The sequence below is a fragment of the Bos javanicus genome, chromosome 1 (genome assembly GCF_032452875.1).
Source record: "Bos javanicus breed banteng chromosome 1, ARS-OSU_banteng_1.0, whole genome shotgun sequence".
NCBI lineage: Eukaryota > Metazoa > Chordata > Mammalia > Artiodactyla > Bovidae > Bos > Bos javanicus.
The window spans coordinates 138,773,753-138,797,248 of record NC_083868.1 but is presented as its reverse complement, the minus strand read 5'-3'; the positions used below and the strand labels follow the sequence as shown (position 1 = coordinate 138,797,248).

The 23,496-nt window shown below is 36.9% G+C and overlaps 1 protein-coding gene across 5 annotated transcripts in view; it reads left to right on the top strand.

The window, feature by feature from the left end:
* ATP2C1 (ATPase secretory pathway Ca2+ transporting 1) overlaps window positions 1–23,496 on the top strand; it is a 154,640-nt gene that overhangs the window by 71,434 nt on the left and 59,710 nt on the right. For all 5 annotated transcript variants that reach the window (XM_061421518.1, XM_061421527.1, XM_061421554.1 and 2 more), the window contains 6 exons: window positions 5,137–5,247; window positions 6,509–6,625; window positions 10,290–10,379; window positions 12,635–12,670; window positions 16,185–16,246; window positions 16,599–16,707. In XM_061421518.1, the coding sequence (XP_061277502.1) occupies window positions 5,137–5,247; window positions 6,509–6,625; window positions 10,290–10,379; window positions 12,635–12,670; window positions 16,185–16,246; window positions 16,599–16,707 (525 nt within the window). The remainder of the gene's footprint in view (window positions 1–5,136; window positions 5,248–6,508; window positions 6,626–10,289; window positions 10,380–12,634; window positions 12,671–16,184; window positions 16,247–16,598; window positions 16,708–23,496) is intronic.

Sequence of the window (23,496 nt, the reverse complement as noted above, 5' to 3'; positions counted from 1 at the left end):
ATCTCTTGTTCCTCTGCCTTTTCTAAATCCAGCTTGAACATTTGGAAGTTCACATTTCACATACTATTGAAGCCTAGGGTGAAGGATTTGATCATTACCTTGCTAGCATGTGAAATGAGTACAGTTGTACAGTAGTCTGAAGATTCTTTGGCATAAACCCTTCTTTGGGATTGGAATGAAAACTGACCTTTTCCAGGGTTGTGAGTTTTCCAAATTTGCTGGCATATTGAGTGTAGCACTTTCATAGCATCATCTTTTAGGATTTGAAACAGCTCAGCTGGAATTTCATCACTTCCACTAGCTTTGATTGTAGTAATGCTTCCTAAGGCCCACTTCACTTCACACTCCAGGATGTCTGGTTCTAGGTGAGTGATCACAGCATTGTGGTTTTCCAGGTCATTAAGACCTTTTTGTACATTTCTTTGTATTCATACCTCTTCTTAATCTCTTCTGCTTCTGCTAGGTACTTGTGTTTCTGTCCTTTCTTATGTCCATTTTTGCATGAAATGTTCCCTTGGTATCTCCAGTTTTCTTGATGAGATCTTTAGTCTTTCCCATTCTATTGTTTTCCTCTATTCCTTTGCATTGTTCACTTAAGGCTTTCTTACCTCTCTTTGCTATTCTTTGGAACTCTGCATTCAGATGGTTGTATCTTTTCCTTTCTCCTTTGCCTTTTGCTTCTCTTCTTTTCTCAGCTATTTGTAAGGCCTCATCAGACAACTTTGGCCTTTTTGCATTTCTTTTTCTTGGGAATGGTTTTGGTCACCACTTCCTGTACAGTGTTATGAACCTCTGTCCATAGTTCTTCAGGCATTCTATCAGATATAATCCTTTGAATTTATTTGTCATTTCCACTGTATAATCGTAGGGGATTTGGTTTAGGTCATACCTGAATGGTCTAGTGGTTTTCCCTACTTCCTTCAATTCCAAATCTGAATTTTGCAATAAGTCATGATCTGAGCTACAGTCAGCTCCCAGTCTTGTTTTTGCTGACTGTTTAGAGCTTCTCCATCTTTGTCTCGAAAGAATATAATCAGTCTGATTTCAGTGTTAACCATCTGGTGATGTCCATGAGTTGCCTCATGTCGTTGGAAGAAGATGTTTGCTATGACAGTGTGCTTTCTTGGCAAAACTCTGTAACCTTTGCCTGTTCATTTTGTACTCCACAGCCAAACTTGCCTGCTACTCCAAGTATCTCTTGACTTCCTGCTTTTGCATTCCAGTCCCCTGTGATGAGAAGGACATCTTTTTTTGATGTTGGTTCTGGAAGGACTTGTAGGTCTTCATAGAACTATTCAGCTTCAGCTTCTTTGGTGTTAGTGGTTGGGGCATAGACTTGGATTACTGTGATGGTGAATGTTTTGCCTTGGAAATGAACCAAGGTCATTCTGTAATTTTTGAGATTGCACTCAGGTACTGCATTTTGGACTCTTGTTGACTGTGAGGGCTACTCCATTTCTTCTAAGGGATTCTTGCCAACAGTAGTAGATATATTGGTTATCTGAATTAAATTCACCCTTTCCCATCCAGTTTAGTTCAGTGATCATAAAATGTTGATCTTCACTCTTGCTATCTCCTGTTTGACCACTTCCGATTTACCTTGACTCATGGACCTAACATTCCAGTGTTCCTATGCAGTATTGTTTTTTTACAGCATCAGAGTTTACTTTCACCATCAGACACATCCACAGCTGGGTGTCGTTTAGGCTTTGGCTCAGCCTTAGCGACTATTTCAGTTTCTCTTCCTTTGTGCTACTCTTGTTAATGTCTGTCTTCCCTCCAATTGTCCTCCCCGTCACTTTGCTCTTTGTTAAATTCTAAGGGCCGAGCACAGAGTCAGATTCTCAGTAAATGCAGGTGTTATTTGAAAGAGTAATGAACAAATTAAAATATTCTTTTTTTTTAATTGCAGGATAATTGATTTACAGAATTTTGTTGTTTTCTGTCAAACCTCCACATGAATCAGCCATAGGTATACATATATCCCCTGCCTTTTAAACCTCCCTCCCATCTCCCTCCCCATCCACCCCTCTAGATTGACACAGAGCCTCTGTTTGAGTTTCCTGAGCCATACCGCAAATTCCCATCCGCTGTCTATTTTACACATGGTAATGGAAGTTTCCATGTTACTCTTTCCATACATCTTGCCCTCTCCTCCCATCTCCCCATGTCCACAAGTCTATTTTCCATATCTGTCTCTCCATTGCTTCCCCACAAATAAATTCCCCAGTACCATTTTTCTAGATTCCATATATATGCGTTAGGATATGATACTTATCCTTCTCTTTCTGATTCACTTCACTCTGTGTAATAGGTTCTAGGTTCATCCACCTCATCAGAACTGACTCAAAGGCGTTCCTTTTTATGGCTGAGTAATATTCCATTGTGTATATGTACCATACCTTCTTTATCCATTCATCTGTTGATGGGCATCTAGGTTGCTTTCATGTTCTAGCCATTGTAAATAGTGCTGCAATGAACAGTGGGATACATGTGTCTTTTTTCAATTTTGATTTTCTCAGGGTATATGCCTAGGAGTGGGATTACTGGGTCATATGGTGGTTTTATTTTATTCCTAGGTTTTTAAGGAATCTCCATACCATCTTCCATAGTGGCTGTATCAATTTACATTCCCACCAACAGTGCAAGAGTGTTCCCTTTTCTCTACACCCTCTCCAGCATTTATTGTTTGTAGACTTTTTGATGGTGGCCATTCTGGCTGGGGTGAGGTGATATCTCATTGTAATTTTGATTTGCATTTCTCTAATAATGAGTGATGTTGAGTATATTTTCATGTTTGTTAGCCATCTGTATGTCGTCTTTGGAAAAATGTCTGTTTAGTTCTTTTTCCCACTTTTTGATTGGGCTGTTTGTTTTTTTGGTATTGAGTTGTACGAGCTGCTTGTATATTTTGGAAATTAATCATTTATCCATTATTTCATTTGCTATTATTTTTTCCCATTGTGAAGGTTGTCTTTTCACCTTGCTTATAGTGTCCTTTGCTGTGCAAAAGCTTTTAAGTTTAATCAGGTTTGACTTGTTTACTTTCGTTTTTATTTCCATTGCTGTAGTAGGTGGGTCATAGAGGATCTTGCTTTGATAAAATATTTCTATGATCTATATAACTAACAATCCATCACAGTTGGTCAATGTCAGTAACATTTGCTTAAAAAGATAATAGGATTAAAACTTAATGATCTCATAGTTTTAAGTTGACATGGAGTCTAGGGAGCATAAATACAGTTAGCATCATTGCCTTTCAGCAAGAATTTTCTGTGCTGTGTCCCCTCTGTGTTGTGGAAACCGGTTCTTACAGTGGATGGCCATCCAGCTCTGCCACCATCCCAAGCATCGGGCACCCTTTATTCTAAGTCTGATGTTGGTCTTCTGTAAAGTCACCCTTTGGTTTTGGGTTGCCCTCTTCCTTTCTTATATTTAGAGGGTTATCTTATCCTTTATTAAGTGAAATAGTCTCACTTCCTTCTTTTGACCTCTTTTGAGCCCATGTAATGCTCCTGAGGGATTTTATGTAGTGTATTCCAGCATAGACCCTATTATGTATCAAATACCAAAGGATAACTTTTTAAAAAGTGTTTTTATGAGTAGTAATATATTTAATAGAAGAACTGTTGCAAATCTAGCTTTATTAACTTCAATGATTTGCTTCTTTACTGAGCTCATTATATTATTGAGAATGTACATATAAATATTAGTTTTGGGAAAAACAGCTATTTCAGTGCTTATTACTAGTTGGGTGAATGCTCCATAAATGGATGTAATCCTCAAACAACTTTAGGCACTATTTATCCTCGCATATGAAGAAACTGATATATATGAACCTTAGAAATAAAAGATTTTCTTAATCTCATTGTCACTGCAGGCAATGGAAACCTATTTGATCCTTCTTAATTATTTCACAAGATAAAATAACCATGTTGAGAAAGGTACTCTGTTTTCAATTTCTTAAGAATTTTTGGTCACTAATATCTTATCATTAAAGGAAAAATTGTTATGGTCTTTTCTTTAAAATACTTAAATATTTATTGTCTTTGTAATAGGTGGGATTAGAAAACATGCATATGATTGTTCCAAAACTTGGTTATTTACATTGCTATTGCTATTTACTATTTTTTGGAGTAAGTACAGCTTTTTTTTTTTCAATGAATAGAGGCCTCTATAGTGACCCTTTAACTTAAATTATTATTCTTTGACCTTATATGTTGTCTTAAAATTGTCTTTAGAGGAATATTTAATCCTGTTTGTTGATTATTCAAGATTGAAAACATTTCACCTGATAGCTTAAAGATTTGTGTCTTGGCATTAAGATGATCACTTCATTTTCAGTATTGTTTAAATCAGTGGATGTGGGGCAGGCGACTGAATTGTTTTCTTCTCTAAAGTTTCAGTGTGTAGCTTTTGTCTCTCTTTCACATACTTCGTCAAAACTTTGTCTACAAAGAAGTGTGGATTGGGGATTTATTTCTAGAACTGTGTTAAAACACTTTGTGTAGATATTTGTTTATGAAGCTATGTCGAGTAGGTGTCATGGTTACTGTCATCTCTAAGGTTCATTCTGCTTGTCCCTTCACTCTTCCTATGTGTCCTCTGCTTGTCTGGTCTCTGCTTTCCATTTCCTCTAGTTTGGGAATGGATCTATAAGTCTCATGTTCTGTGTTGGTGCTTTGGCAGAGTAGCCTGGTGCCCGGATAGTTAAGAAATGAGCTGATCAACAGTAGTGTTAGAATGGAACAAGCTTAGCTGTTCCTTGTACCTCATGTTAAACATAATGAGTTTAGAGGATTATGACTCTGTGTAACGATTGGAATCTGCTAGACAGGACATCTGTTTTACTTTTTACTGATTAATTTGGTGTAGAAATAGCATCTTTTTTTGCAGTATGAAAATTATTTTGTATTCTAGCTTTCAGTGGTAGCTTATTTTCTGAAATGTGCTTTTTAGAATAGCATGTTAGTATAAAATTATCTTAATAGGACTGGATACTCTTTATTAGTCTGAAAATATTTGTTTTTTAACTGTGATAAAACTTTCTGGGAACATTTGAATTTTCGTTTATTCTGGACAGCATTAGAATTGTTTAGTATATGCAAATATTTTTCCTTTGGTTTTGTTTCCTAGGTTGCACGTTTTCAAAAAATTCCTAATGCTGAAAATGAGACAATGATTCCGGTATTGACATCAAAAAAAGCAAGTGAATTACCAGTCAGTGAAGTTGCAAGCATTCTCCAAGTAAGTTCTTGGTGGGGAGGAAGGGAGTGTATAGTAGAATGAGCCACTTAGCTAAGTGCTATCCAGTAGAATTCTCTGTTCCGCAGGTGTGTGTGGCTAGTGGTTGCCTGATAGGATGGTGCAGCTCTGGATCATTAGTGTTCCCAGAAACTGTTAGTGCTGTGTGAGGATTAGTTGGATTAGGAAAGTGATCAATTTAATTATAACATAAGTGGAGTTAGGAGTTTTATCCTTTTTTATGTTTCCTACTGTAAAAGCTAAATATAAGTTCAGAACTGCAAATAAATTTTTGCTTATGTAATTTAGTCTCTTCCTAGTTTTTCACAGTCTAATGAAACATGAGGAAAAGAATATTTAAAATTTTCTCTTCAAAATTCACATAATTTAATAATGCATTAAAAACATTGCATAACCCCCCTTTTTTTGTAAAGGTTTTTTTGGGGCGGATTGTATTTATACTCTGTTTTAAAGCCACTTACTTTAAATATATTTAGGTATCGCAAGACTCTGTTATTGACCTCTATTATAAAGCTTTTGGTCAGAGAAACTACTTCAGAGATGCAAGTAATTTCATTCTATTTGATAGTTTCAAATAACAAGTCAGGAGAGGTAGTGACTGAAGAATGTAGGTGGTGTTTGAGGACTTAACTTCATTATTTTCAGTAATTTAGGAACCACAGATTTTCTTCTTGGAATAAATGTACAGTCTAAGAACAAAAGGTAATACCAACCTCAGTTTTGATAGGCTCAGAGAACAGGAAAGATGCATAATCTTTTGGAGAAACTAATTTTAGAAGACAGTAAGACAACAGTGGGAACCAAGAAAACTAGTTAAAATGTACTTACAATTTGCTTTCTGTACATTGTCACTGGTTTGTGTTACTCCTCTTTCCACATAAAAATCATAATTTTTTGTTTATTAATCTAGTTGCTTATATTAACATTTTTTATTGAGATATAATTTATATAGACTACAGTGTACTCATTAAATATACAATTTGCATTTTGGCAAATATAGCCATCATCACAATGAAGATGTAGAAAATTTTCATCACTCTAAGTAGATTCCACGTGTTTTTTGTAGCTAATCCTTCCATTGCTCTTGGCCCCAGGCAGTCACTGATACGCTTTGTCCCCATAGATTAATTTTGACTGTCACAGAAGTTCCTGTAAATATGACCATACCTGTGTACTTTTTCTGTGTTTTCTCCTTTGTTTTCTGCTAATATTTTCAGTAACTTTTATATATAAAATCTCATAGGCTGATCTTCAGAATGGTCTAAACAAATGTGAAGTAAGTCATAGGAGAGCCTTCCATGGCTGGAATGAGTTTGATATCAGTGAAGATGAGCCACTATGGAAGAAGTATATTTCTCAGGTATATTTTTATTTTCTCATGCTGTGTACTTTACATGTATTTTTGTTAATGTATTTTTTGACTTTTGTGAAGTTATTTATGGAGAAAGAAAATAATATTAAAATTTTTTTTTTTTACTTAATTTGTTTCATTTGTTAGAGTTTACTCTTCGGTTGGAATTTCTATAATTTTTAGTGTGTAAATCTTTAAGGGCTTATATCACATGGAAGTGATATAGTAGTTTCCTTTGGAAGTGTCTTATATATATTTTTTATTATAGAAATGTTAGTATTTTTTAAAGTAATATGACTAGTTTAGAAAATTAGCAAAAGGCAATCCAGACTGCCTGGTTACAAATTCCACCTTTCTTTATTACTATTAATAGCTTGTGTGTCCCTTATTATCCTCTGAGTGTTAACTAGAAAATGGAGATAATAATCTTAGGAGATAGTAGCTATCAATAGAAAATAGCTATTTTTAATTATTAGGTTGGTGAAAAAGTAATTGCGGTTTCAGACTGTGAATATCAAATCATTATAACTAGGCTCAAACACATCTTTATTAATCAAAATAGGAACTATTGCAATCAACACATTTTTTCAATGAGAAATAAGTTTGTTTATTCTTGTAAGATAAAAATCTATGCTTTGGGATATGACAAACTCTTGGAAAGCATTTTCTCCTTCCTGCTGGTTGTGGAAGCATTTGTCCTTCAAAAACTTGTTGAGATGCTTGAAGAAGTGGTCGTCAGTTGATGAGTGGTCAGGTGAATATGGTGGATGAGGCAAAATTTTGTAGCCTAATTTGTTCAACTTTTGAAGTGTTGGTTGTGCACTGTGAGGTCGGGTGTTGTGCAGAAAAATTGGGCCCTTTCTTTTGACAGATGCTGGCTTTAGGCGTAGTAGTTTTTGGTGTGTCTCATGGATTTGCTGAGCATACTTCTCAGATGTAATGGTTTTGCCAGGATTCAGAAAGCTGTCGTGAATGATACCTTTAACAGACCAACAAACAGTGACCATGACCTTTTTTTGGTCCGAGTTTGGCTTTGGGAAGTGCTTTGGAGTTTCTTGTGGCTTCCCTGGTGGTTTCTTCTTGGTCCATCACTGAGCTGATTGTTGCCAGTTGTCATATAAAATCCACTTTTTGTTACACATCACAGTCGGATCAAGAAGTGCTTTGTTTTCATTGCATAAAAAAGAGAAGACGACACTTAAAAATGATGATTTTTTGATTTGCTGTCAGCTCATGAGGCACCCACTTATGGAGTTTTTTCACCTTTTCAATTTGCTTCAAATGCTGAATGACCATAGAATGGTCAGTGTTGAGTTCTTTGGCAATTTCTTGTGTAGGATCACCTTCAGTGATCCTCTCAGTTGGTCGTTGTCAACTTCTGATGACCAGTCACTGCACTCCTCACCTTCAAGGCCCTTGTCTCCTTTGCAAAACTTCTTGATCCACCACTGCACTGTATATTCATTAGCAGTTCTTGGGTCAAATGCATCATTAATGTTGTGAGCTATCTCCGCTGCTTTACATTTTGAACTCAAGAAAATTGCTCGAATTTGCTTTTTGTCTAACATCATTTCCTTAGTCTAAAATAAACATAAATAGCAAGTAATAAGTCATTAGCAAAAAAACAAAGTGAGAAATGTGCATTAAAATGATGTATAACATAACCACATTTATTTAAGAATGTATTCCAATGTCAAATGGCAAAGTTAAGCAGTGCAAAACTGCAGTTACTTTTGCACCAACCTATTATATTTTATTAATATCTTAATCTTTTCAGAAAGATTTGCTGTAGGGTTTTTCTTACCTTGATAATAAGCATGTTAGTGAAAAGCTACAAACTTCCTGTGGCCAATTTTTAGCTAGTAGAGTTCGTTTTGTCAAACAGATTCTTTTTAGTAAAGAAACTTTGTAATGCCTTCTAATCTTTAGATTCTTTTTTTTACAAAATCTATGTTTAACTTTTCTATGGGGCCTTGCTTGTTAATGAACCAAAATTTACCCTGTTGTTAAATGAATTTGTCTAAAGTAGAAAAACTGAATTTTTAGGGACAAACTTTGTGTCCATCTTGTTTTTAATGGAATATTTTTTAATGTATTTTTCTATGCTCACCTTTACCGTATTTCCGCATCATCCAGAACTTCAGGAAGTTTATTCTGGATTTACAAATTACAGTGATTTGACTTATCACTGGGTAATATGATTTAATGTTTTACTTTCTTGATCCTGTTTCAGAGTCAGAGTACTTGCATCATGGTATTGCTGTGAGAATGAAACGAAATAGTGCCTGTAATATAGTTAAGTAATAATTAGCATTAATTATTAATGCTATAATTAGCATTGAATATCAGTTGTTAATCATAAAGCACTGAGCGACTCTTCATTCCTCTACATTGAACAGCATCTTTGTTGTTCTACAGACGTTTGTCTAGAGCCTGCCATCTATCAGGTAGTGTCCTTAGTACCACGGCACAGCTTTTTTAGGGGCAAATGAAATGATCGTGGACCTTGCTTTCAGAGTGTGATAATAACAGCTAACGTTGGCGGGTTTTATAGTCTACACAGTGCTTTAATATACGTTCTTGGTTAATCCTTACACAGTTTTTAGTACAAGGTAGTATTTTAGTAGATGAAGCACCTCTGGGGCTTAAAAAATCAAGGAATTGGATTCAAACACAGGTATTCTGACTCAGTTTGTGTGTGGTTTGTAAACCCTGAACCACATTGCAGATGTAGTTTTATTTTGTTAGAGCAGTTATTTTCAGTCCTCTGTGCATTAGAGTGACTTTGGGGAATGCTTTAAAAATGCTAAAGCCTGGGTCCTGTGCCCAGAGATTCTGATTTGTTTGCTGTGGTGTGAATGTGGACATTTGCTGGAAGGCCTTCACAAGATTCTGATGTGAAGCAGAGTTCTAAATGCTGTGCCAGGGAATGGAACCATAAAGGAAGTAGGAGGTGGTGGTGTCTAATTTCAGAGTTAATGATATCCAGAGGCTGAGGCTATCCGCTGTGATGGATTCTTTGCAAAGTGACCTTGCAGCTTTGACAGCTATTGGCAGCGTTTCATCAGAGGAAGGCAATCCAGCAGCAGAGCTCTGATGTTTAACTGAATGTCCAACTGGAAGGATTTGGGGTTGTTCTGATGCTTGTTTGTTTTAAGAGCTTCTTGATTGAGTTGGTGCTGTGGTTTTTATTTCTTTAGATACTGTTGTCTCTGCTAGCTAGATGTCAGGGAAACCAGTGTTGGGAAAATATTCAGCTTCTTCTGTGGCGAGGATCTTACGGTATGCTCTTAGTTGCACTGGTGGGTGGGATCTGGTTGTTCCTGTGGTGGGTGAGTAAACCACAGAATTGTAATTTATGTCCATTTACTTAAAATACAGGATTGATGAGAGTGTTTGAAGTTCATAATTTAGGTATTCTAACCAGTGCTTAATATAAATCTTTATCTTAAAAGTCATTTTCCATTTATTCTAGACCCAATAGAAATTCAGAACAGCTTATTGGTTAAATTAATAAGTACTAAAAATACATGTGTATTCTAAGAATTGGTCAATTCTTAGTTTTACATAATAATGCTGTGATATTTGTTTTCTTTTTTTAAGGCTTTTGTTGGATGGTATACAACTATCATTCATGCAAAACTGTTGAATTGCTATTTGTTTTCACTTTCAGTTTAAAAATCCCCTTATTATGCTGCTTCTGGCTTCTGCAGTCATCAGTGTTTTAATGCATCAGTTTGATGATGCTGTCAGTATCACTGTGGTAAGAAAAATATATGTATTTTTAAATTGATAGTTAATTGTATAAATTAGGATTGGCTTTTATTTTAGAAAATGAATTGAGGGATGCCTTGTTGTTTTCTTCAGGTTTGCTTTTTTTTTAGATTCTGGTTTTAGTTGCAGTGATCTCAAGTAATGTTCAAGGGTTTGTGATTGGCACCCTTGGAAATTATTTAACAACCTGATAATTTCATAGATGTGAAACATTTTATAATAATTTTCCAATTAAATATTTACTTTCTTTTACTTTCCAATTGAGAGTATGTTTGACTAGTTGTGAACTGAAGCCTGACATTTTTGAAATTAAAAATATTTAACAATGCACTGTATATTTACTATGTAAGATTTTGTTCTCTCCAGCTAGGTTATTTTAGTTTACATCTTTTTTTTTTTCTTGCCCCTCTGTTTCATTGTAGTATAAAATTTTATAGTAAGTCTAAGCATTGATTAAAGCAAATGTGTTTTGCTTAACTGCACAGGAGAAATGAACACAGAGCTTCAAAGTCTCCAGCTTTTGTTTGTGGACTCCTGGGAGTCTATGAGATTCTTTTAGGGAGCATGTGAGGCCAAAACTACTTTCATAAAGCTAAAATGTTATTTGTCTTTTTGCTATAGACATTTGCATTAATGGAGCAAAAGTGATGTGGGTAAAACCATTAGAGCTTCGGTCTGAATCAAGATAGTGGCACCTATCTAGTAAACTGTTTAGTAATTGGAGCTGTAAGTTAACTCTTTGACAGAGAGCAGTTTCGTACTTACTGTTTTCTTTCACTGTTTCTCTTAGTAATGTTTTCGATAAAACAGTAAAAATTAATTTTACTGAATTTTGATCCTTAAGTATATACCTTTTTATTGTTCTTTGTGATGAAATATGAAGTACTCATTGACGTATGGGGATTGTCCCAAGGAAAGGTTGTGTGCTGAAGTGAACTAGCCTTTTACTCCAAAGAATGACTGATACACAAACTGTGGTTATTAAGACTTGAATAATTGGCATACTTTTTTTTGAAAGTGAGTGAAATAACCTTTCACTACAAGAGAAACAACTGACAGAATTTGTTACCAATAGTAAAATTCAAGCTTTCAGTAGTAACTAGAACTTTGCAAAATTTTTATGCAGGATAGCTCCCCTATTTTAAGACCTTATTCTAATGAGATCAGTAGGGATTTCAGTGAATGTGATTTTTTTTTTTAACAGTTATAAAATGTGTCAACACTTGGAAGATTTGAATAACCCAGTGAATCAACCTTTTCTAAATGACCTGTGCATGATGATACAAAATATTCATTCACAATAGTAAGGAGACTGATTCTAATGTAACAGACTATGAAAAGTTCACTGATCTAGTTTTAGATTCTACATTGCACATTACTTTTAAAGTTACTAGCAGTTGTCTAATTTTGGTGTAGTAGCTAAGAATAAAAACCACGATTATTTGAAAAGGCTTTTAAAATAAACTCCTCCCTTTCCAACAGTATCTGTATGAGGTTGAATTTTTTTCATATGCTTTAGCCAAATTAACATATGTCAGTAAATTAAATGCAGAAGCAGATAGGAGAATGGAAGAACCCAAATGAATTTTTTGGCCAACCCAGTATTAAAGCGGACACCAACGATAGAAAAATTGAAAACACTGCCACTTTTCTCACAATTTTGGGGAGGGATATATTTTTCATAGGGCTTCCCTGGTGGCTCAGTGGTAAGGCATCTGCCTGCCTATTCAGGAGACATGAGTTTCATCCTTGAGTTGGGAAGATCCTCTGAAGAAGGAAATGATAACCCACTCCAGTATTCTTGCTGGAAGTTCCATGGACAGAGGAGCCTGGTTGGCTACAATCTGTGGGATTGCAAAAGAGTTTTTCATAAAAAATATTGTACGTGTTAACATGTAATGGGCTTACGTTTTTTAGTAAGTTAAAACCCAGTAATTAAAGAAGTATTTAATATGGTAAATATCAGTAGCTATTAGTCACATAAACAAAAGCTGGTCCTCAGTTTGTAAAGGGATCCTGAGATCAAAGCGTTTAAGAAACAATCCTGGGGAGGCAGACTCCTGTCAGCTGTGGGTTTTTCCACCCCTAGGCCTCAAGGCAGAATTGTGAGTCCTTCCCTGGCTCTCCTGTGCTTAGTGTCTGGTGTCTTGGGGCTGCAGAGTCAGAAAAATAAAATATGATTTAATAATTATTTCAGAAGTTGCAGTGTCTGATTTAAAAAACTTGTTTCTTTGTCTTGTTTAGGCAATACTTATCGTTGTTACGGTCGCCTTCGTTCAGGTGAGTACGTCTATTTTGATAACATCATAAAATGGTATTTTAGTTAATTGCTTCAAAACATCAAGTTGGTTTATGTTAAAATGTGTAATTATTGGGGGATGGGTATGTTCAGAATAATTTGCTCTGTGTTTTTGAAATAATTTCAGAAACAATAACTCTTAAAGGAAGTTTGTGGAACCAACACGACTGCTTTGATATAGACAGTGGCATGAAGAAAATCTAGTTTTCTATTTGATGGTGTTTCTATTTAAAGTTAACTGAAGCAGATGGAAACAAAAAGTACAGAAATAGAAGTAAAATCCAGCAATACTCTTTTAAATGTTTTCCAGTTAAAAAATTGGGTCAGGGTTCAGACTCCTTTTCATCCATGGAAGGGATGTTCTGATCTGGATCGAACTCCCCCATTCAGCACAGGCACTGAGACAGTAAAGAAAATATATGAAAAGGAACCCTGTTTAAAAAAATTAATGTGAATATTGTAGAGATAATGTCTGAATTTCTATTGACTAGTGGAGAAGGCAATGGCACCCCACTCCAGTGTTCTTGTCTGGAGAATCCCAGGGACCGGGGAGCCTGGTGGGCTGCCGTCTATGGGGTTGCACAGAGTTGGACACAACTGAAGCGACTTTAGCAGCAGCAGCAGCAGCAGTGTAGACATAAATAAAAACATGGGCTTAGTTTTATGTTTCTTTAAATATCTAATAACTTCTGCAGGTTTTAGAACAATGTTGGCAGGTGTCATTTGATGGTTAAAAATTTGAAGCATCGTTAATAAGACTAGAAGAATTATTCTAGTTTAAGGAAAACTGTAATGTGTCATTTAAAGTTCATGTTTATAATCGAAAGAGCATATTTTAAGTGGCTGTGGTTATTTTCGCATCTGTGATATATTCCTTGGATATTTCCTGTCATCATGCAGGTGTCCTGTGATAATCTCTAATTTAGTAATTTGTTTTATAGCCACCCAGTGTAAAAATGCCGGTTGGAATCAGATTATCTGCAACAGCTTTGTGAGTTGCTTTAGTACACCATCAGGGATCCTGTATCTAGGAAATGCTCTTTTATGTTTTAACATAAAAATTACCTTAAGGCAGGTTGAGGGCTAGTTTAGCAGAGGTCATTCCAGGCTGGGTCTCATTCATGGTCATTTGCATGGTATGACCGACCCATTGGACCAGTAGCTGGAATGCTTTTGCGTCACTAGTGGTGCTACAGACGTGTGGAGTGGCTTGCCTCATAAGAATTCTTACAGAATTATCATTTTGTATGGAAGACCTTATGGGCTTACCTGGTGACTCACTGGTAGGGAATATGCCTGCCAATGCAGGAGATGCAGGGTTTGATCTCTGGGTTGGGAAGATCCCCTGGAGAAGGAAATGACAACCCACTCCAGTAGTCTTGCCTGAGAAATCCCATGGAGGAGCCTGGGGGGCTGCAGTCCATGGGATTGCAGAAGAGTTGGACATGACTTAGTGACTAAACAACAACAACATCAAAGACCTTAGTAGCTTGGTAAATAACTCCTACCCTCAAAAAAAAGTTCCACAAAATGACGATTTTAACATTGTACGGACTTTGACCAAAAATGGTGTTGCACACCTTAAATCTTAATGACTGAAACCATCTGCCAAGTATCTTTATGATAGGTCCGTTTGAAGGAAAACTCAAGAACAAATTGAAACATTTATCAAAAGCCCAGTTTCAGATTGGTAGTTCTGATTTTTTTATACAGATGTGAGCCTTTTCCCCAAATGTGCTTATGACAGAACAAAATATTCTACAAGTGACAATTAAAAGTCCTCTCTACAAGGGTCTTATTTACTCTCTGTTGAACTTACATTAATGCTTTGTCAGAAAACTGTCAGAAATCTTTCAGAAAGTCTTCATTTTTTAGTATTATTTATATTTGTGTTTTTACCTATATTTTAGAAGAGTGCTTTTTATAGTCTTTTAATGTTTATATATGACTCCACTATCCTTTCTAATCTCCATTTCCCATCCCTGTTATACCTCCTTGCAGCCATAAAAATAGCTAATTGTTCTGTATAATTACGTATTGATGCTGCCTTTACAGTAAATTTAAAATTTAACTTTTAGGTGTTCATTTGAGATGGCTGTCAAGTTTTTGGTGGTATGTTGAAGGATCATTTTGATATAGTGATATCTTTGTAGTTGTAGGGAGTAAAGGCTAAGATGTTTAAAGAGGGAGGTAAAGATAGGGCAGCTTTTATGTCTTACATGACTAGAATCTAGGACTGGTGAGTATTTTCTAGCCTTTTATGGAATTTTTGGAAAACTTCTAAATTCCTTAATATCTTAGTATAGTTAGGGGAGGGGTGTCTGTAATTTTTTTCTAAATTGAGGTATAGTTAACATACAATATTGTTAGTTTCAGGTGCCCTACATAGTGATTTGATACTTGTATGCCTTACGAAGTGATCACCGTGATAAGTCTAGTAACCATCTGTCCCCATACAAAATTATAATGTTCCTTATGCTGTATATTGCACTGGGTGTCTTGTGATTTTTATATTTACAGATTTACCTTACTCTCACATTTGTTCCTCTTGCCTTAGTAGTAAAGACAGATTTATTTCTAAGTTATTCTTATATAACTTTGCATTTTCTATTTGAAAATGTTTGTGATGAATGTGCAGTTTTGATTAGTGCTAGCACTGCAGTCATTTCAGAACTCCCCCCACCCCAACTTTCACTTCCATTACTCTCCCTACTCCTTCTCCTCCCTTTTTAACCTTAGATCAAAAGGTTGGTGTACTTAGTGCAGAATGAGACAAAAATAGCAGTGATGTTGCATGGAGTGAGACAGTCCATGGAAGTTGGACTGAACAGTATAGTGTGTTGAAGGATGTCTCTGACTCTCAGCTGTGATTATATGGATGGAGGAAGACTGAGCCTCACAGAGTTAGGGCTCCTGACAATTTCCCCTTTGGGTGATTCAGAGTCTTGGGAAACATGTCTCTTGGGGTAAGGCAGCCATGTCTCCTTGTTTAATTCATGTTTCTCCTACACAGACTTATTTCACAAACCTTTACAGTTGCCATGGGCGTGAATCTTCAGTGCCAGTGTATTTGCATTTAATTGTCTGACTTCCTTGGTCATTAAACACTGAAAGTAAAATTATCTTAATTATGAGGCTCAGTAATCTTAACTTTTAATGACTGAAAATTATATACTCTTTGGTTACACTAGTATTAGTTTTCTTCACTTTCTTATCAGTAACTTGACCGTAGGTTTGTACACTGAATATTGAAATATAGAGTTGAGAATATTTAATTATAAAAGATTGTTTGGTCACTATGATTTAACATTATTTAATAAAGGGCAAGTGCTTTTGCATGGGAGTATAAGTAAACAAAAGATAAAAATTTGGAGAAATGTTAAAATAATGGTTTAGGTAAATGTTTAAGTCTAACATAGCATATGTTCTTAAGAATGTGCTTATTGTGTTTCTTTATAAATATTTTTCCTAATATTCTTTTTTTTTTTTAAATAGGAATATCGTTCAGAAAAATCTCTTGAAGAACTAAGTAAACTTATGCCACCAGAATGCCATTGGTATGATCCTTGTTTCTGATAACGGATTTCTACTCTTAAAAGTAGAAATTAAATGTGACTAGTACAATATACCTTGTGGCCCAAGATGGTCTGAACATAAGGTAGAAGCCATTAATCTGACATGAAAAATTCATGCTCTATTCATTATAGCAAGTTGTACTATTAAAACTTTTGTTACTTCTAATTTTATTTAGATTATTGAGACATGGATTTATTTAGCAGATACCTTTTGTATGTGACTGTGTGATAATGCAATGTATTTTTCCCAGGCAAGCCCACTAGAAGGAATTTCTTAAAGTAAGTGGTCTTGCTTGCTTTCTTCAGCTGCGGCTATTTCTATTTTATGTTACAGTGTGCGTGAAGGAAAATTGGAGCATACACTTGCACGAGACTTAGTTCCAGGTGATACAGTTTGCCTTTCAGTTGGGGACAGGGTTCCTGCTGACTTGCGCTTGTTTGAGGTGAGTTTGACGTCCTAGTCTGTTCGAGCAGCTCTAACAAACTACCACGGAGATAAATTTACTTCTTACAGTTCTGGCACCTGGAAGTCCAAGATCAAGGGGACCAGCATGGTTGCATCCCGGTGAGGACCCTCCTCCTCGTTCATTGCTGGTGCCTTCTTGCTATGTCCTCATATGGTGCAAGGGGCTAAAAAATATATCCAGACGAACCTATAATTCAAAAAGATACATGCACCTCTGTGTTCATAGCAGCACTATTCACAATAGCCAAGACATGGAATCAACCTAAATGTCCTAATCCATTCCATATCCACAGGAATGGATAGATATTTGTTTACAATGAAAGTACATATATACAATAAAATACTACTCAGCCATGAAAAAGAATGAAATAATGCCATTTGCAGCAAAAAGAAAGATATGTAACCCCATGTGATATTGCTTGTATGTGGAATTTAAAATATGCCACAAATGAACCTGTCTTTGAAATAAACAGACTCAAACATAGGAAGCATACTTGTATTTGCCAAGGGCATGGGGTTTAGGGAAGGGATGGAACAGGAGGTTGGGGTTAGCAGATGTAAACTATGATACATAGAATGAGTAAACAACAGGGTCCTACTGTATAGCACAGGGAACTATATTCAGTGTCCTGTGATAAATTGTAATGGAAAAGAATAGGAAAAACAATAGAATGTATAACTGAATCACTGTTGTATAGCAGAAATGAAAACAACGTTAAAATCAACTGTATTGTTGTTCAGTCACTAAATTGTGTCTGACTTTTTGTGACGCCATGGACTGCAGCATCGCAGGCTTCCCTGTCCTTCACTATCTCCTAGAGTTTGCTGAAACTCATGTCCATTGAGTTGGTGATGCCATCCAACCATCTCATCCTCTGTCTCCCCCTTCACCTCTTGCCCCAGTCGTTCCCAGCATCAGAATCGTTTTCAGTGAGTTGCTCTTCACATAAGTTGGCCAAAGTATTGGAGCTTCAGCATCAGTCCTTCTAATGAATATCCAGGGTTGATTTCCTTCAGGATTGACTGGTTTGATCTTAACTGTTCTTTGGAATCAACTATACTATTTTTTTTGGGTTCTGAAATCACTGCAGATGGTGACTGCAGCCATGAAATGAAAAGATGCTTACTCCTTGGAAGGAAAGTTCTGGCCAACCTAGATAGCATATTAAAAAGCAGAGACATTACTTTGCCAACAAAGGTCTGTCTAGTCAAGGCTGTGGTTTTTCCAGTGGTCATGTATGGATGTGAGAGTTGGACTGTGAAGAAAGCTGAGCACCGAAGAATTGATGCTTTTGAACTGTGGTGTTGGAGAAGACTCTTGAGAGTCCCTTAGACTGCGAGGAGATCCAACCAGTCCATTCTGAAGGAGATCAGTCCTCGGTGTTCATTGGAAGGACTGATGCTGAAGCTGAAACTCCAATACTTTGGCCACCTCATGCAAAGAGTTGACTCATTTGAAAAGACCCTGATGCTGGGAGGGATTGGGGGCAGGAGGAGAAGGGGATGACAGAGGATGAGATGGCTGGATGGCATCACCGACTCGATGGACATGAGTTTGGGTAAACTCCAGGTGTTGGTGATGGACAGGGAGGCCTGGCGTGCTGCGATTCATGGGGTTGCAAAGAGTTAGACAAGGCTGAGCGACTGAACTGAACTGAACTGATACTATAATTTGAAATCAACTATACTTAAAATTTTTAAAAATGTATAAGAAAAGAAACAACTTTTTTTAATTTAAATGAAGGCAAAAAATAGGAATATTTTTTGGACAGAAGGACAAAAAAGGACAGAAATAGGAATATAGAATAAGTAGTTGGCTCAAGTGGAGAACAAATAGTAGGAAGATGTATAGAATCCCACTGTATTATTGCTTATTTTAATTGTAAATGTGTTAAATATTCACTGAAAACACTGAGATTATCAAAGTAGGTATAAAAAAGTGACATATCTAAACATGATTTAAAAATTTTTTCCCTTAATTATACGTCTTTCTCATAGAGTCTCTTGAGGTGTCCATGTAGTGAATCGGTAGATCTTTATGGGAGTATTATGCATTGTGGGAAACACAGAGAAGGTGTGATAGAGTTCTTAGGTAAATGAAAGAGAAGTACAAAAAATGGAGTAGAAAATTTCGGTAAGGGAGAGGTTACTTCTGATTGGAGTGAAATGAGAGAATGCCTCAAGGCAGCAATTGGTTTGGTGGTGATAATTGACAGGTGGTGGTGGTTGTGTAGTTGCTCAGTCATGTCCAATTCTTAGCAACCCCATGCATGGACTGTAGCTCATCCGACTCCTCTGTCCATGGGGATTTCCAGGCAAGAATACTGGAGCGGGTTGCCATTTTCTTCTCGAGGGGACCTTTCCAACCCAGGAATTGAACCTGAGTCTCCTGCAAGTCACCTGTGTTACGGACGGATTCTTTACCATTACGCCAGAGCCACTGGGGAAGCCCAGTCAAAGGGTAGTACTGGGTAGAGATGGAGGAGCTGCAGAAAATAGAATCTGCAGAATCACCGTGAGTGTTCTGGTATGTGATCCAGAGCTGGAGTAGTTAGGAGTAGATAGCACATATCTGGTGGAATCAGAATCCAGTGGAGTGTTGGAAACCAAGCTCTGCTTCAGATTTTATTGGTTGGGATTTGTCTTTGAAGGTCATAACCAGCTGGCAATGATGTTACCTTTAATCTTGCCACTAGGTGTAGGATACATTGAAGGGGCAGAGTTAGGCACCTAGTGAAAGGAGACCTCAGTCCATGAGCCACACCAGTCTCATCTATAGCAATTGACATGTTCGGAGCTTTCATTCTTTGAATACCTACCATCTAGTCAAGGCTATGGTTTTTCCAGTGGTCATGTGTGGATGTGAGAGTTGGACTCTGAAGAAAGCTGAGCGCTGAGGAGTTGATGCTTTTGAACTGTGGTGTTGGAGAAGACTCTTGAGAGTCCCTTGGACTGCAAGGAGATCCAACCAGTCCATTCTAAAGGAGATTAGTCCTGGGTGTTCTTTGGAAGGAATGATGCTAAAGCTGAAACTTCAGTACTTTGGCCACCTCATGCAAAGAGTTGACTCATTGGAAAAGACTCTGATGCTGGGAGGGATTGGGGGCAGGAGGAGAAGGGGATGACAGAGGATGAGATGGCTGAATGGCATCACTGACTCGATGGACGTGAGTCTGAGTGAACTCTGGGAGTTGGTGATGGACAGGGAAGCCTGGCATGCTGCGATTCATGGGGTCGCAGAGTCGGACATGACTGAGCAACTGAACTGAATGTGTCCCAAAACATGAGTGTTGTCATATGGAGGTTATGGAAAGCCTGAAGGACATTTGAAATTATAATAAGTACAAGCTTCATTTAATTCTGGAATAGAGAGAAGTCTTTTTTCCAAGTACTTAAAAATTTATTCTTTGAAAGATATCAGATTGCTTTAATTGTTGAGTGGAAATAATACAATACAGTAAGTATTGAGAATGTTAATTTTACTTTATTACCTTCTTTCTCCCCTTAGTAGGTCTTTCTATATCTTTCTTACTCATTCTTGTCCCTTCCTCCTATCCTTGATACTTAGTTAATGAAAAGACCTTGAATTATTTTTCCTTAGAGATGTAGTAGGCCTGTCACTTAATATAAATCCTCTTCTCTGCCTAAGAACCCTTATTTGAACCTGGGAAGTTTTGGTTACCATTTGTTCTGGAATGCTTCTTTTCTTATTCAGAAGCAGACTTCCTCACTGGGATAGATAGAAGAAAATGTTTCCCATTACAGTATAATGACATAGAAACTTCAAAACACCATTTGATTTGGTAAAGTATTTAAGTGCTTTCATTTACACAAGGGTGGTGCAGCGGTGAAGAATCCACCTGCCAGTGCAGGAGACACAAGGGATGCAGGTTCAATCCCTGAATTGGGAAGATTCCCTTTGAGTGGAAAATGGAAACCCACTCAGGTTTTCTTGCCTGGAAAATTCCACGGACAGAGGAGCCTGGTGGGCTACAGTTTATGGTGTTGAGAAGAGTCAGACACAACTGAGCACGCAAGGGCAGCAGCACTTGAGAATTACCTCAAATAACTAAAATTATCTCATGCATGTAGAAAAATGTCAGAATATGGATTCGTACATATTTTATCCATTCAGCAAATAATATATTAAATATACAGTGTGAATTTAATAGGAGAATACTTTCTACATTTTAACACTTGATGCTATAAAATTGAGAAATATATGCTTTGTGGAGTATTTGATTAGTTGTGATTGTTTCCCCCCATCTGTTAGCTTTTCAGCACTTCATCAGCTCATGTTTTATTTGGCAGTGCTTTGCTTAGGTTGATTTTGTTTCAGTTAATCCACTTTACATATATAGTTGACCATCTTTAATTCCTTTTGATAACTTCTCTCTCCTATTCATTTTACCTACTACTTGGTACCACAGGCAGGTTTTTGCAACTACTTTGACAGTAGATTGAGGCAACTTTACTGAAAGAGTTGAGCCTTTTTTTTTTCTAGACTTAAATGTGTTGACTGAAGGCATAAGAAAGCTAATGAGGTACATTCTTTTTCTAGACACAGATTGCTATCTTTGATGTAATTAAACTGGCTTATTGGAGTGTTGTGTTGTATGCTGAATATGGTTGTGGTGAATGATTATCTAAGGCTAGCTGGTTGGTGCAAACGTAATTGCGGTTTCGGACTGAATTTTAATTCCTCGTAACTAGACTCAGGTACATCTTTATTAACCAAAATAGGAACCATTACAGTCAACGCATTTTTGCCAAGGAGAAATAAGTTTGTTTATTCCTGTTGCAAAATGTTGGACTGAGAAATGCCAGGCTAGATGACTCACAGCTAAAATAAAAATTTCCAGGAGAAATATGAGCAATCTCAGGTATGCAGATAATACCATTTTAATGGCAGAAAGTGAAGAGGAACTAAAGAGCCTCTTGATAAGGGTGAAAGAGGAGAGTAAAAAGCTGGTTTAAGATTCAGCATTCAGGGAACTAAGATCATGGCATCCAGTCCCATCACTTCATGGCAAATAGATGGGGGAAAAGGTGGAAACAATGAGAAATTTTCTTTTCTTGGGTTCCAGAATCACTGTGGACTGTGATTACAGCCATTAAAAGATGCTTGCTCCTTGGTAGAAAAGCTATGACAAACCTAGACAGTGTATTAAAAAGCAGAGATATCACTCTGCCAACAAACATTCATGTAGTCAAAGCTATGTTTTTCCAGTAGTCTTGTATAGGTGTGAGAGTTGGACCATAAAGAAGGCTGAGCACTGAAGAACTGATTGTTTTGAATTGTGTGTTGGAGAAAACTGTTGAGAGTCCCTTGGACTGCAAGGAAGTCAAACCAGTCAATCCTAAAGGAAATCAACCCTGAATATTCATTGGAAAGACTGATGTGCTGAAGCTCCAGTACTTTGGTCACCTGATGCAAAGAGCTGACACTTTAGAAAAGACCTTGATGCTGAGAAAAATTGAGAGCACGAGGAGAAGGGGGTGGCAGAGGATGAGATGTTTAGATAGCATCACCGACTCAATGGCCATGAATTTGAGCAAACTCTGGGAAATAGTGAAGGCCAGGGAGATCTGGCATGCTGCAATTCATGGAGTTGCAGAGAGACAGGACTTACTGACTGAACAAGAAAAATGAAAACGTTCCTTTGCGTAAAAATCCATGGTTCGGGATTTGACGAACTCTTAGAAAGCATTTTCTGTCTCCTGCTGGTTGTGGAAACGTTTTCTCTGCAAAAAGTTGTCGAGATGCTTGAAGATGTGGTAGTCGGTTGGTGAGAGGTCAGGTGAATATGGCAGATGAGGCAAAACTTTGTAGCCCAGTTCATTCAATTTTTGAAGTGTTGGTTGTGCGATGTGTGCTTGGGCATTGTCGTGGAGAATTGGGTGCTTTCTGTTGACCAGTGCCAGCTGCAGGCCTTGGAGTTTTCTGTGCATCTCATGGATTTGCTGAGCATACTTCTCAGATGTAATGGTTTCACCGGGATTCAGAAAGCTGTAGTGGATCAGACAGGCAGCAGATTATTAGACAGTGACTGTGACCTTTTTTTGGTGGAAGTTTGGCTTTGAGAAGTGCTTTGGAGCTTCTTCTAGGTCTGACCACTGTATTGGTCATTGCCAGTTGTTATGTAAAATCCACTTTTTGTTGCATCTCACAGTCCAATAGAGAAATGATTCATTGTTGTTGTATAGAATAAGAGAAGATGACATTTGAAAACAATGATTTTTTTTTTGATTTGTGGTTAGCTCAAGAGGCACCGATGAACTTTTATTGGATTTTTTTCAGATTCCAGTTTTCTTTACATTCCAAATGACTGTCAAATAGTTGACAGTGAGTTCTTCAGCAACTTCTCATGTAGTTGTAAGAGGATCAGCTTCTATGATCCTCTCGGTTGGTCACTTTCAACTTCCAATGGCCAGCCACTAAGCTCTTCATTTTCAAGGCTCTCGTCTCCTTTGCAAAACTTCTTGAATTACCACTGCACTGTATGTTCATTAGCAATTCCTGGGCCAAATGCATTGTTGATGTTGCTTTATGACCCATTTTGAACTCAAATAAGAAAATCACTTGAATTTGCTTTTTGTCTAACACAAATCCCTAGTTTAAGATACAAAATAAACAACAAATAATGTCACTAACAAGAAAGCATAAAGCAAGAAATGTGCATTAAAATAATGTATAACAATCACTTTTATTAAGAATGTATTCCAATATCAAATGACATATTATAACAGTACAAAAACTGCAATT